The 16,111-nt window shown below is 36.2% G+C and overlaps 1 protein-coding gene across 6 annotated transcripts in view; it reads left to right on the forward strand.

Annotated features, from left to right (window-relative positions):
• The first annotated feature begins 6,148 nt into the window (after window positions 1–6,148).
• LOC127831478 (battenin-like) overlaps window positions 6,149–16,111 on the forward strand; it is a 37,664-nt gene continuing 27,701 nt past the window's right edge. For all 6 annotated transcript variants that reach the window (XM_052356464.1, XM_052356470.1, XM_052356477.1 and 3 more), the window contains exons 1-3: window positions 6,149–6,418; window positions 12,239–12,321; window positions 13,135–13,214. In XM_052356464.1, the coding sequence (XP_052212424.1) occupies window positions 12,304–12,321; window positions 13,135–13,214 (98 nt within the window). In that variant the 5' untranslated portion in view covers window positions 6,149–6,418; window positions 12,239–12,303. The remainder of the gene's footprint in view (window positions 6,419–12,238; window positions 12,322–13,134; window positions 13,215–16,111) is intronic.

Consider the following 16,111-nt stretch of genomic DNA (forward strand, 5'->3'; position numbering starts at 1 on the left):
CTACTTCTTCTACTACTACTACTACTACTTCTACTACTACTACTACTACTACTACTACTACTACTACTACTACTACTACTACTACTACTACTACTACTACTACTACTACTACTACTACTACTACTACTACTACTACTTCTCTACTACTACTACTACTACTCTACGACTACTACTACTACTACTACTACTACTACTACTACTACTACTACTACTACTACTACTACTACTACTACTACTACGACTACTACTACTACTACTACTACTACTACTACTACTACTACTACTACTACTACTACTACTACTACTACTACTACTACTACTACTACTACTACTACTACTACTACTACTACTACTACTACTACTACTACTACGACTACTACTACTACTACTACTACTACTACTACTACTACTACTACTACTACTACTACTACTACTACGACTACTACTACGACTACTACTACGACTACTACTACTACGACTACTACTACTACTACTACTACTACTACTACTACTACTACTACTACTTCTTCTACTACTACGACTACTACTTCTACTACTACTACTACTACTACTACTACTACTACTACTACTACTACTACTACTACTACTACTACTTCTTCTACTACTACTACTACTACTACTACTACTACTACTACTACTACTACTACTACTACTACTACTACTACTACTACTTCTTCTACTACTACTACTACTACTACTACTACTACTACTACTACTACTACTACTACTACTACTTCTACTACAGCGACGATGTCCGGCGCATACATAGAGTTACAGAATGAGCTATTACATAGTACGTATCATCCTATTCAGGGGCGTAGATAACCTTCAAACATTGGGGAGGCGGACGCAAGGTTCCGGCTCTGAAAAGAATAACATCGTTAATGTAATACATTTTCTGTTAAATATTAATGATAATAATATATAAAAAAAACATTACTAAGCAACAATACGAGTATTATGTGTATGGTGTGTTGTTGTTGTTTTTATTAAATTTCGTTTATATTTAGATCGACGTCAGGTTCATAAAATTTAACAACGGTCGCAAATTAGAATTTAATACTAATATACATACCTTATGGAGCCATGTGAACGAATCAAACCAACTAGATTGGAATGAACGCTGTTCTGGCTTTTTCTTTCCGAATGTACACTTAGGAAATGCAAAATTTCGAGGCTGATTAGGAATACTCATTTTGAACATTAAACAATAACATATATGAAATTGTTTCAATGATTTCCAATAAAATAATAAGTGTTATACTTAGAAAACAAAAATATTTTCAATCAGATTAATGTTTTTCACGCGTATATTTACTCAAAATTGTTTTAAGTGGCAGTTACCTTTGAATTAAAGCGATCAATTAAAATTAAAAGAACAGCCTGTCCTTAATAAAAACACCGACAGTGCAATCACGGAAAAGAACAATAAAACAATTGACCAGTCGCCAACTCCGCCCACATTTTGTCGATCAGCCAATCAGATATCGATTTTTTACACACCCCTCAGCAACGCTTATCTGGCCGTCATTTTGTCCGACAAACAAAGCGTGTTGAACATATGGAATGGACGTAATTTTTAAGAGTTTACACAGATTTTATATCAAATGCATGATCATTACTGATCGATCATTATTCAAAATTGTAGGTGCTATACATACTTAATAAAAGGTTATTATTTTATCTTTATTTCTTGAACATATGAACGAGTATTGAGAAAACAAACACAATACATAGTTTAACCACACCAGGTGTGTGTTCTATAAAACGTGTTATACCGTTTGATGCACAATATTATTAAGCAGTTTGGGCAACATAATAATTGCCACACGTGCTTATTAATCTCAGCGTAATTGTCGATGATTAATAAATAACAGTATGTTGCGTGGATCTCAGAATGAAGGAACATTAAGGCATTGTTAGGTACTGTACACAAGAAAAGAAAACTATTTAATTACTTAAATGATTTCCAATTATATATTTATTTTCTGTGGATCATAAACAAGGGAAATCATCATAAATTGTTAACTTAAATATTGTTTTAACTAAAGTGAAAACAACAAAAAGGTGATTTCAACGCGGCTTAGCCAGCTTAAAGCGACTTCAAGTGTAAAATGTACGGCTTATATTACAACAACAACATTTCTAATACAACATATATTGATACGGGGAGAAATGTGAAAATTGCAATTACCATATAAGGGCCATCTTGTTATAAATAAGCAAATGCATAGTATGCTAAATGTATTCAATTCGAATGTTCGTGAACAGCACCGTAATACCAACATTTCATTTTTTGATAGTGATAGGTTCGCATTAAACATAAATGTAATAAAATGCATATTAGACTATCTGTTAATGAAACCACGAAATCAGGCCTGTATTAAATTATGGTTACAATCAAAATTTAATTTATATCTAAATAAAAAAATCGGTGTCTTTTTAAAAATAACACAATAAAACAAAGATCTAAACATTTTTAATAAACAAAAAACCCATCATGATATGGATATGTCATTTGAATTTAATAAAAATATTTTCAAAATTATATATGAATAGCCACCGGGTTCACTGTCAGACGGTTGAATACAAGTTCAAAATCAATATGAAATAAATGCTCATTTTTACAACGGATTTTTCATCACCTCCCTATATAATATGTATAAGAAACGTTTCTGATAGTCAGTCTGCCGTTAACTCATTTATTTTGATTACGCCATTTCTCTCTAAAGTTTTTTATGATTGTATTAACGTTTTACAAAGCAGTTTAGTTTAGTGTGCGGCTTTAATAATTTATTTTATAGAAAAGAGCATAATACATCATTACAAATATAGAATTTCCCTCACGTAATCCGCTATAATTGCGATCTGCTTGTCGGAGTTTTCTAATCACTAGACCACGTGACTGTGTGGGCGGAGCGATCGATAATTTGGCGACTGGTCAATTAACGCAATGACATTTACCCAGGCCCCTGGTTTATGACACCTAACAAGGGATATTGACACATCACTATTGGCAACCTCGGAGCAGACGGAGAGGGGACCAATGGCTTCTGCACTGACGGCGCGTGATTACAAAAATACTGGTTTTGGAACTGCAATTTTGGGGGATTTTACTTTTTATTTATATAACGACGACTAGCCAAAATATTGGGCGGCCGCCTCCCCTGCCTCCCCGTTAACTACGCCCCTGCTATTTTGTTCTTAATTATCTAATTACATCATTGTTCTTAATTATCTAATTACATCATTTTCTACATCGTGGCGTTATTTTTCTTAACAGTCGTCAGTTTAACCTTTACAAATATGTAACAGAATGAACTAAAACCGAAAATGTATTTGTGTCGATGAATATTTTTTTTATCTACTCGTGGTATTGATATTATTTTTACAAGAATACTACGTTAATTATCAAATATTAAGAAATAAAAAATTTACGAAATATTAACGTCTCTTTTTACTTTGAAATCAACGTTAATCGGCTGAAACCAACTACTATACATATATTTAAAGGCTAGAACAATAAAATATATAAATAACTTTTGTCTCATTCGATATTTCTTTAGGTGCGAGATGACATGTCTCATATGCCTCCATTCGAAGACATGCTGAGAGTGTGACACAAAAACTCGTGCCCTGTCGATCTATTTATCTTTAATAAGAAGAGACGGTCATTGATCGGTAAACCGGTTTGTCTTAACTGTTTTATTATGTTCATCATTTTGAAATTTTGAAATTAAATCTTATATATATATATATATATATATATATATATATATATATATATATATATATATATATATATATATATATATATATATATTGCCAGGTCAATGTTGTCGAGCTAAACATGTTCAACATTACGAATACAGATTCTGGTCGTCGTGTTTAAGATAGAAATGCCATGCAGCTCGCCAACGTGCTGTGAACAGAAGGATGACTCAGTAAATACGTTACTACATGTTACAGACTTGAATAAAAAAAAACGAAAAACAGGCTACCGGTAATGATATTTGCAGATCTGGAAGGATTTGACCTATGAATGCACTATCTACCGTTAACCCACATTGGGGAGTTGATCAATGTGAGGAGTTATTCTGGAGTTTGTTTATCTGCACTTACACCACAAACAATATATAGGTCCCTGGCGGCCGTTTCATTAAACATCGTACGACAAATGTTGAAAACGATTCATATTTCAAAGAAACAATATTGCAAAACAGCAATGTATAATAATACAAATTTCCAGTATACTTATATATTTCATCATTTTTCCACCAGTGTTTATATTTTGAGTGGATATTGATGAACAGCTTGTAAAATTTCAGTTAAATATTTGAGTCGCATATCAAAATTACTGTACGATCTTTAATGAAACTGCCCCCCGGTCCAATTTATATGTCGTTTGAGGTACGTATATCTTTAAAACATAACGTCAGATCGAGTAACGGGAACACGATACCAACTCGTGATAACAGCTTACTAAGTCCATGAAGTGTTCTGGAATAATCGGATGATCGGACCACGATGACCACGAGGACATCGAACCTGTCCGGAATGTGAACACAACCAAAATCACACGCGCATCGAGTTGGTAAAGACACAGGGACATTTAAGAAAAATACTCTATATACTACAAATATATGTTATATATTATGTAGGGTATTTTTCTTAGAAATCCCTGTGGGTAAAGATGGTAAGGATATGGTGTACCAATCTTTGGCTAATCGGCCACCTTTTATACTTCTTTCGATTAGATGGATTAGAAAATGTGCTATAGGTAAGCATCTATCTATCTATCTCATAGTACTGCCTCACGCCTCTCGCGAGTATTATGGGCAGGGTGCGCGTTGGCTGTTAGTAAAGTAAAAGAGTAAAAGCTGAGAAAGATATCTTTCAGCAAATTAAGAATTGGTACAATAATAAGGATAGTGTTGTTAGGTTGTTAGGAGATTTAAAAGTGATATAGTATACAAGGGATAAAAATGGATAAAAGCAATTCCCATGAGTTTAGTGGCTAAGTTGGGCTACTGCCTGCTTGAAGCTCTCAAGGTCAGGCAGCATTGCGACGGGGTGGGGTAACCTGTTCCACAATACTGTGGTGTGGGGGAAGAAAGAGTACTTAAAGTAATCATAACCTGTATGGACTTGACGAAGACTGAGGGGATGCATGTGTCTGTTTAACCTGGTTGAGACTTCAAGATAAGATGGGAGGGATATGGCCACAAGATGGTGGTAGACTTTGTAGAAAATGACAAGTTTGGCATCTATGTGTCTGTTCTCAAGGGTGCGCCAGTTGAGTGTATTTTGCAGTTGTGTGACACTGGTGTAATGGGAGTAGTCATTTTTTACCCATCTGACTGCTCGCCGCTGAATCATTTCTATGTTGTGTTTGTTGACCTGAGTGTGTGGTGACCATACGGGGGAAGCATATTCAAGTTGGGGACGTACTAGTGTTTGATAGGATAGTGATTTGACCTTTTCATGTTTTGTCTTGATGTTACGTTTGAGGAGACCTAATGTTTTGTTTGCATTTGTTGTGGTCCTGGAGATATGTGTGTTCCAACTTAAATCATGGCAAATGTCAACTTCAAGGTATTTTGCGTCCTTAACTGGGGATAGGATTTGACCATAAAGCTTGTATTGGTGCGCAATGGGCTTACGATTCCGTGTGACATGGAGAACCTGACACTTGCCAGGGTTAAACTCCATGTCCCATAGCTCTTCCCATTTCTCTAGTTTATGGAGATCGTCTTGTAACCTTTGACAGTCCGCCTCGGATGTCACTGTTAGATAGATGGCAGTGTCATCAGCAAAGAGGCGAACTTGGGATGTAACAAGGGAAGGGAGGTCATTTATGTATAGGAGGAAAAGGAGGGGGCCAAGGACAGATCCCTGAGGCACTCCAGAGGTAATTGGGACTTGGTCAGACTTAGTACCATCTACTACGACTGATTGGGATCTGCCGATTCTAACACGTGTTGAACTATTTTAAGCTATTCCAATGCTATATCATAATTTACGCGATATCACCACGGAAACAGATCGTTCGATTTTATCCAGGTGGAATGACTAGATTGTAACCTTCTTCTTTTCTTTAGTAGTTGTCATAATTTGCTTTGTTTAAAAGCTCTCGTAATTGAAGATTTATCACGAGATGCGGAAACTTTGGGGTGTACAATTTACTTTAAAAATAGTAATTTAAATGTGTAAGTTTTTAAACGTAGCATCCAAACTAAAAACATAAAGTAAAAGAAACTGCATTTAAAACTCTGGTCAGACCTCAAATAGAATACTCGTCTCCAGTCTGGTCGCCATGCACTAAACAAAACATCAACAAAAGGGGAGTTCAACAGCATCCGAAGATAGAAGATAGATAGTTTTCTCACATTAATTTGTATGTTCATTTACCTTTTGCAATTTTGTGTGTGTTTAAGTGTTTTAAATTGTTCAAAATAGTATTAACAATTGCTGTTCATATATTTAATATTGACAAAATACTGGCTAGACTAAGCTTCCTGTAGGCTGTAGTAATCTGTATCATGCACGATGCAGGTCCGTTCCCAGGCCCTGGGGCCCCGGCCCCTCCCACAAGCTGGTTGTTGAGTTAGGATTTAAAAAAATAATTGGCCTAATGCAAATTTTCTCTCGTGCTAGGGCCCACAGTAAACTTTACCTCAATGCAAAAGAGCAGATGTGCTCTATTGTCCATGATAAACAAGGGGATAAGCGCTATTTTATAGGCCAGTGGATAAGCCCCTTTGGAATGTTTTCTTATCACCTTGTACACACATCCCTGATCAGGCAATTACCCATTGGGATCCTGAATGCTTTTTCTTTCGATGGTTGATGTAACACGTCTTTTGGTTGGCGAAGTAAAGAGAAACAACCAATAAATGCAACTGATACAAGAGGTCATAATTTAGAAAATTGCAGGTGTCAATAATTTCTATAAAATAAATAATGTTGGGAACAAGCCCCAGAACCTTGCCAAAAATTAATGGACCAAAATGAAACTCACCTTTCATCTGTAAGTCATGTTTGTAGACTCACACACCAATTTTATCATGTCAATAACTTTTATCGTTTAGAAAAATGTAAAGAAAATGTAATGTCGTACAGACCGACAAACGGAAAAGCTCAGACTGCTATATGCCACTCTACGGGAGGCAAACAAATCAGCTAAATATCTGATCAGAATTTTGTAAAATACCACCAGGAAACAGTTAATATAGAGAAATAATTGAGTCCAACCAATAATTTGGCCAAATATCAATGAACCGCATCAACTTTCTAACTTCATCTGAAGTTCATCTAGGAAGACATACATACCAAAAATTAGAACATTTGTGTCAATTACACACCAATATTTAAAGCTTCAGACTTAAGAAAGGTTTTACTTTAATATCACTTAAATTTTAATTTTATATCAAAAAGGTTTTTAAGCATTTTTAATAACATTCACCTTGAACAGTGCAAATTAAAACAAGATATGTATTTGTCAGAAACAATATGTCCCCTTCTGTACCGCTTTGAAGCTATATATTTGGCCTTTGACCTTGAAGGATGACCTTGACCTTTCACCACTCAAAATGTGCAGATCCATGAGATACGCATGCATGCCCAATATGAAGTTGCTATCTTCAATATTGCAAAAGTTATGGCAAAATGTTTAAGTTGGAGCAAACAAACACACAAACCAACCAACAGACAGGGCAAAATCAATATATTTCCCCCCCTATAGTGGTGGGGGACATAAAAATAAATTAGGGAGACCCCTCCTGAACCCTTCCCAGTTGGGCCCCTCCAGTAAAAAAATCCTGGGTACGGCCCTGCAATGGTTCTCATAATATTGGCACTTCTGATTGGTTGCTGAGGTTAGGTACCATTGGCATGTGCTTTTTCTAAAACTAGTATCTTAATGGAAAAACAAAACTCTTGCTCATGTTGTTCTTTCAATATTTTTTACATTTTGTTAAAAAATAAGTGGCATATATAACATTTGATAAAGCTATGACTTATCCATAAACAAACTTACATAATTTTATGTTACATTATTTTAAAATCATCACCCTTGAATAAACATGATCTACTTTTCAATGAACACCGGAAATCATGGGAATGATAGTTGTAATAGTCATGGATTACCATCAAATAAATTATAACTTCTAAAAATTGAAAAAACACTAACTTTCCAGCACATCTTGAGAGTTTTTCGTTTAAGTCACCATACTATGAGAAGGGCAGATACTATGAGAATAAGGGATACTTTAAGTCTGTTTTTGCCTTTATAGTTTAATCATTATAGCTTTCATGCGCATAAGGTATAAACATTGAATAACATTTAATATCTGCTTCCCCTAACTTCTAGAAAACACATTAGCATATGAACTTTTCAACTTCTAAAGTATATAAGAAAAGGGCGCCTTATAGATTCTTTAAGAAAATTCTATACTCGAGAATATATACAGATAACATACCAACAATTCACACCGTAATACTATATCGGGGATTTCGATAGACGCAGAATGCTGCGTTTTGAAATCAGCAAATTGAAAATGACTCATTTTGACCTGACCAGTTTTTTTTTAATCAATAAAACAACAAAACAAATTTAGACACCACTTAATAATCTAGATATTGTACCGAAATTAATATTTGTTTGACACTGTCTGCCAATCTTTATAACTACCATGTGATTAGACATTAAATATAGAATTTGAAAACCGTTAATTATCCCCACGCTTTTTGAAAAGCGTGGGTATATTGTGGTTATCTCCACCGTCTGTCCGTCCGTCTGTCTGTCCGGCTGCCCGTCCGTCCTGGCCACTATCTCCTCCTACACTATAAGCACTAGGACCTTGACACTTACACACATGGTAGCTATGAGCATATGTGCGATCCTGCACTATTTGGAATTTTGATCTGACCCCAGGGTCAAAAGTTTCGGGGGTTGGGGTGGGGCCGGGTCAGTGATTTTCACTCATTTTTATCCCCACGCTTTTTGAAAAGCGTGGGGATATTGTGGTTAACTCCGCCGTCTGTCCGTCCATCCTGGACCAGTGAGAGATTTTCATTTATTTTTAACCATGTTTTCCGAAGGAAAAAACTGGTTATTAGAATGTCTGCGTGCTGGCGGGCGAGCGGAACAAGCTTGTCCATAACTTTGTCGTTCATTGTTAGATTTTAAAATCATTTGGCTCATTTGTTCACCATAATTAGACGGTGTGTCGCGCGAAAGAATTACGTTGATATCTCCAAAGTTAGGATCACACTTCGAGTTCAAAGGTAAAAAATGGTCATAAATGAGCTTGCCTGGGCCATAACTATGTCGTTCATTGTGAGATTTTAAAATCATCTGGCACATTTGTTCACCATCATTGAATGGTGTGTCGCGCGAAACAATTCAGTCAATATCTCCAAGGTCAAGTTCGCCACAGCTAAAAATAGATTGATTTTGAAATAAGGGAGGTAACTATGAACAATCAGTAACAATGCACATTTGAGTTTGATTTGTCTCCCTTTATCAGACATTTTTTGTTCAGATTTAAATCAAGATCGCCTCAAGAAAAAAATATAGTGAATTTGAAACAATGCTCATTTTGAATTGTCTCCCTTTATCAGACTTTTTTTTTATTGAAAACCTGGTTTTGTGACAATTTTGTCCCTTGTTTAAGTTTTGTGTTATTTTACATTAACTTTTTCATTTCTGCGCTTATTGACTTCAAATTGATACTGAACATCTCTTATGACAAAACGGTCAATCTCAACTATGCATGGCCCCATTACCAACCCTGGGGCGCCCCCTGGGTCAAAAGTTATGGTGGTTGGGGTTGGGACGGGTCAGAGATTTTCACTCATTTTTTACATTATTTTACATTAACTTCTTCATTTCTACACCGATTTACTTCAAAATGATACTGAACATCTCTTATGACAATACGGTCAATTTCAACTATCCATGGCTCCATTACCAACCCTGGGGCGCCCGGCCCACACAGACCACGCCCACCCAAAATTGTGTTGATCATAACTTCTTCACTTATTCACCAATTGACTTCAAATTAATACTGAATATCTCATGGTCAAGATCCCGAGCTATTTTAGCATAATTAAAATCAAAGCCAGATTGGCGGTCAAGACCCCGAGCTAATTCATAATTAAAATCAAAGCCAGATTGGCGACCCAGACCCCAAGCTATTTCAGCATAATTAAAATCCAAGCCAGTTTGGTGGTCAAGATCCTAATCTATTTCAGCATTATTGAAATTAAGCTATTTTGGATGTCAAGACCCCGAGCTATTTCGGCATAATTAAAATCCAAGCCAGATTGGCAGTCAAGACCCCAAGCTATTTCAGCATAATTAAAATTCAAGCCAGTTTGGCAGCCAAGACCCTAAGCTATTTCAGCATAATTTAAATCCAAGCCAGTTTGGTGGTCAAGATCCCAAGCTATTTCAGTATTATTAACACCCAAGCCATTTTGGCGGTCAAGACCCCAGGTATTCAGCATAATTAAAATCTAACCATTTTTGTGGTCAAGAACCCAAGCTAGTTCAGGCTTATTAAAATCCAAGCCAGTTTGGTGGTCAAGATCCTGAGCTATTTTAGCATAATTAAATCCAAGCCAGATTGGCGGTCAAAACCCCGATCTATTTCAGCACAATTAAAATCCAAGCCAGTTTGATAGTCAAGATCCAGAGCTATTTCATCAAATCCAAACCAGATTGGCGGTCAAGACCCCTAGCGATTTTAGCATAATTAAAATCCAAGCCAGTTTGGTGTTCAAGACCCTGAGCAATTTCGTCACATAAAAAATCCAAGCCAGATTGGTGGTCAAGACCCTGAGCTATATCAGCAAAATTAAAATCCAAGCCAGATTGACAGTCAATACCCCAAGCTATTTTAGCATAATTAAAATCCAAGCCAGTTTGGTGGTCAAGATCCCAAGCTATTTTAGCATTTAAAAAACCCAAGCCATTTTGGATGTCATTACCCCAAGCTATTTCAGCATAATTTAAATCAAAGTAAGTTTGGATGGTCAAGACCCCGGAGCTATATCAGCATAATTAAAATCCAAGCCATATTGGCGGCCTAGACCCCAGACTATTTCAGCATAATTTAAATCCAAGCCAGTTTGGTGGTCAAGATCCCAGGATATTTAATTTTTATTAAAATCCAAGCCTTTTTGGCGGTCGAGACCCCAGGCTATTTCAGCATTTTCAAAATACATGCCAGTGTGGTGATCAAGATCCCAAGCTATTTCATCATCATTAAAATCCAAGCCAGTATGGTGGTCAAGATACCGAGCTTTTGCAGCATAATTAAAATCTAAGCCAGTTTTGTGGTTAACACCCCAAGCGATTCAGCCTTATTAAAATCCAAGCCAGTTTGGTGGTCAAGATCCTGAGCTATTTCAGCCTTATTAAAATCTAAGCCAGTTTGGTGGTCAAGATCCTGAGCTATTTCAGCATAATTAAAATCCAAGCCACATTACCCACCCCAGGGCCCCGACCACATATAAGCCACACCACCCGAAATTGCCTTTTTGTCCGTCCGTCCTGGCCACTATCTCCTCCATCACTAGAACCTTGAAACTTAAACACATGGTAGCTTGCGGGGTGGGGAAACGCGTTCGCCTCTGCTGCGCCATTTCTAGTTTTATGTTGTAAATGTCTTAAACATTGGCCAGAACTTTTGCAATATTGAAGATAGCAACTTGATATTTGACATGCATGTGTATCTCATGGAGCTGCACATTTTGAGTGGTGAAAGGTCAAGGTCATCCTTCAAGTTCAAAGGTAAAAAAAAATAATCCAAAGGAAGTAATAAGCTTTAAAGGGAGGTAATTAATGAACCTGCCAAATGATTTTTTTAAAATAAATTAAAGCGGCACAGTAGGGGGCATTGTGTTTCTGACAAACACATCTCTTGTTTTATGTTATTTTACATTAACTTCTTCATTTCTAAACTGATTTACTTCCAATTGATACTGAACATCTCTTATGACAATACGGTCAATCTCAACTATGTGTGGCTCCATTACCAACCCTGGGGCACCCCCCTGGGTCAAACATGCGGCTTCGGGATACGTGTCGGCCTCAGCCGCGCCATTTCTAGATGTTATTGCACTTTGCCTGCAAGCAACCCGCTTCTCTTGTTTATAAGACTTGTAATGGTCAGTGACTAGTGTTACCATGTTCTGTTTTATCTTTTAGGGAACAGTGGAATGATGCAAAATTTATAACTTGATTGAAACGCCACTGCTGACAAATTTCTCAGAATGTGCCATCGGAACTGGGTAATTTATAGTTTTGTTAAGGATTTGGTTAGAACACAACTTATTTGTTCTATTGAATAATGCATTTAGTTTTAGTTTCGTAATCAATTATGAATGTTATCTTTACTGTTATACTTATCATACAGGACTGTTAAAGAAATGTTGCAATCATTAATACTCAAATATTTTTCCTGTCTGCATACTGTAACTTATTAACATTGTTAAACAATGTGTACGCAAATGGAAACCCAATTGAATCCCATTAAAATGGCATTAGTTCTTATGCCAGTAAATGACACTTACATTTTGTAAAAATTATTTGTCTGGAGGAATGTATTAAATTATGATCAAATACATGTTATGATGTATGTTAAAAAAGATGAATGTGACAAAGTTTTTGGTATAATTACATTTATTGATTAGTGTTGATACTTGCTATGAATGGATTATACTTGCTTAATTGAATCCAGAGGCATTATAATAAAGAGAATTATACTTAAATTGTACTAGTTTGAGACTGTACTTATCAGTTCTACCTGATAGTTGTGAACTGTATTAGCATGTAGCATGTATTACCCACTACACTGTATCTCACACTTGGTTTTGTTTACGGAGGTGAGGTGTTCACAACATTAATACCAACTTAACAGTGACTTAATGGGATATTCTTGTATCTATTAACGTGATTGAACTATGGAAGTACACATATTCATCATACATGTATTAATATTGTAGTTAGTGACAGGCTAATGCCTGAAAGCTATACACTGGTTACATCAACTGACTTAGCATGGTAAAACCCACTGTGTCTCAAGCGCTTCATTTTTCTTGCAGATTGGGCTGTTTCTCTTGGGGACCATTAATAACCTCCCATATGTGATAGTGACCTCTGCAGCCAACACAATTGCAGACAGGTATAGACTAGCAACACTCATTATATGAGTCGTGTTCTGAGAAAATTGGGCTTAATGCATGTGCATAAAGTGTCGTCCCAGATAAGCCTGTGCAGTCCGCACAGGCTAATCTGGGACAACACTTTACGCACATGCATTATGCCCAGTTTTCTCAGAATGCGACTCATATGAAGAATCTGAATTATAAGTATTGTATACATTGAGTAACAATGAAATTGTAATGAAAGAAGTGCTAAAGATAGACTTTTTTATGATAATTGTGACACTGTTACTATTTCTCACCCCACTTGAGCACAAATAGCTCAAGGGGAGCTATAGTGATCACTTTTTATCCAGTGTTGGCAGTGTGGGGTTGAAGTGTGTGTGGTCAATGTTTAGCTTGTTATTACTAAAGAGGTCTTATCATGTGTATAAAATCTTGATGAAACTTGTTCAAAGGTTTATTTGGACAATATCTTGGTAGAGTTTAAGTCTGGGTCATGTGCGTCCAAACCTAAGGTCCCCAGGTAAACTCTAAAAAAAAACGTGTTACCTCTCTGGAGGCTACATTTATGACTCGATCATGATGAAACTTGGTAAGATTATGTTTTGAAATGACATGTTCTAGGCTGGTCAAATCTCAGAAAAGCCTTGTTACTTCTAAAGAGGTCATAATTATGACTTATGTCAATATCAGGCTTTTTCCGCTCCATTTTGGGAAAACGCCACACTGGAATTTTGGGAATTTCGCGTCGTGAAAACCCCCATTTTGGGAAAAAAATTAATCGCAAAATTGGCTCAATTGGGAAAAATTATCGCATGTAAATTATTTAAAACAGTGTTTCTTATATTTCAAAGAAGCCGTTAACTGGTAAATAACGACTATTTTGATAACTTATTATTAAAATTTTACAAAATATTATGAACATGTGTGATTAGTGCAGGTTTTTTAATCTGAATTTGGGGAAAAGGCTTGGCCTTTTTGAGGTGAAAAAAATCGCGGGAAGCGCCGGATTTTGAAGATAAAAAGTTAAGTCTTAAATAATCATTAACATATTTTACAGTTCTTAAAACAAATTCAAGGCAACAGATAATTTAATCATGCAATACTTTCTATTTTCTACACCAGATCAGGTCAACTTATATATTTAAAGGGTAAAAAAAAAAAAAAAAAAAAAAAAAAAAAATTTTTTTTTTTTTTTTTTTTTTTAATTGGGAATTTTTTTTTCAATTGGGAAAAAAACAACCAGATTTGCATTGGGAATGGGGCCGAATTTCGGACCCGTGGCATAGGGCGGAAAAAGCCTGAATATATAGGCTGATTTCTTATCTGTGTTCAAAAACAGAGTCAATAGGTAAACATTTTTCAAAGAAAGAGCTTTTTAACACTTGTAATAATTTATGCAATAAGTGAGACAATTTCAATTCTAATTTATTTAATATGGGATAATCTCAGTAATCCTTCAATATTATTCATGATAGTTCAGTTAACTTGTGTATCATTTGTGTTTTTTGTAATTTGAGGTTTGTTTATTTGTTATGTCTCCCTTTTAAGAATGGCCATATTGCCGTCATACTGTCCATCTGTACATCTTATTGTCTGTTCTAAATTTCCCCCTTAATCGTAAATTTGCCATGATGGATTTTGAAAATAACAAAAGATGACTTGCCAAGTATAGTAGCCGGCTTTCTACCTCTTACACATATTTGCGTTGATAAAATTTTGCCATAACCAGAAAATCCTTGTCGTAGCCATTTTTCATTTTTATACGCCCGTATAAAATACGGGACGTATTATGTGAAACCCCTTGGCGGGCGGGCGGGCGGCGGGCGGGCGGCGGGCGGCGGGCGGAAGGCATCACTTTGTCCGGACTCTAATTCAAATTGTATTCATCCGATCTTCACCAAACTTGGTCAGCAGTTGCATCTAGTTGATATCTAGGCCAAGTTCGAATATGGGTCATGCCGGGTCAAAAACTAGGTCATAGGGTCAATAAGTGCATTTTCAAAGGGGCCACTTTGTCCGGACTCTATTTCAAATTGTATTCATCCGATCTTCACCAAACTTGGTCAGCAGTTGCATCTAGTTGATATATAGGCCAAGTTCGAATATGGGTCATGCCGGGTCAAAAACTAGGTCATAGGGTCAATTAGTGCATTTTCAACGGCGCCACTTTGTCCGGACTCTAATTCAAATTGTATTCATCCGATCTTCACCAAACTTGGTCAGTAGTTGCATCTAGTTGATATCTAGGTCAAGTCCGAATATGGGTCATGCTGGGTTAAAAACTAGGTCACTGGGTCACTTAGTGCATTTCAAGGATTTAGCATGGTGTCCGCTCTCTAATTGAAGTATTTTTCATCCGATCTTCACCGAATTCGGTCAGAAGTTGTGTCTAAATGATATCTAGGTCAAGAACAAATATGTGTCTTGGCGGGTCAAAAAATAGGTCACAAGGTCACTTAATGAATTTCAAGCGTTTAGCATGGTGTCCGCTCTCTACTTGAAGTAGTTTTCATCTGATCTTCACTGAATTTGGTCAGAAGTTGAGTCTAAATGATATCTAGGTCAAGAACAAATATGGGTCTTGCTGGGTCAAAAACTAGGTCACTTAATGCATTTCAAGCATTTAGCATGGTGTCCGCTCTCTAATTGAAGTAGTTTTCATCCTGTCTTTACCAAATTTGGTCAGAAGTTGTGTCTAATTGATATCTAGGTCAAGTTCAAATATGTGCTGCTTAATTTTCAAAAATATATCATTTTGCCACTCAAATGGTAAAGCTATCAAGTTGTCCAAAACCTTCAAACGGGCGTATCTTGTGACAGTTTGGCACTCTTGTTATTCAGTGATCTAGAAAATAACTTGGTACAAACACAATCCATAATTTTTCAAATTTTGTGTAAAACTGATCTCTCT

Source organism: Dreissena polymorpha, chromosome 1 (assembly GCF_020536995.1).
Source record: "Dreissena polymorpha isolate Duluth1 chromosome 1, UMN_Dpol_1.0, whole genome shotgun sequence".
Classification (NCBI taxonomy): Eukaryota; Metazoa; Mollusca; class Bivalvia; order Myida; family Dreissenidae; genus Dreissena; species Dreissena polymorpha.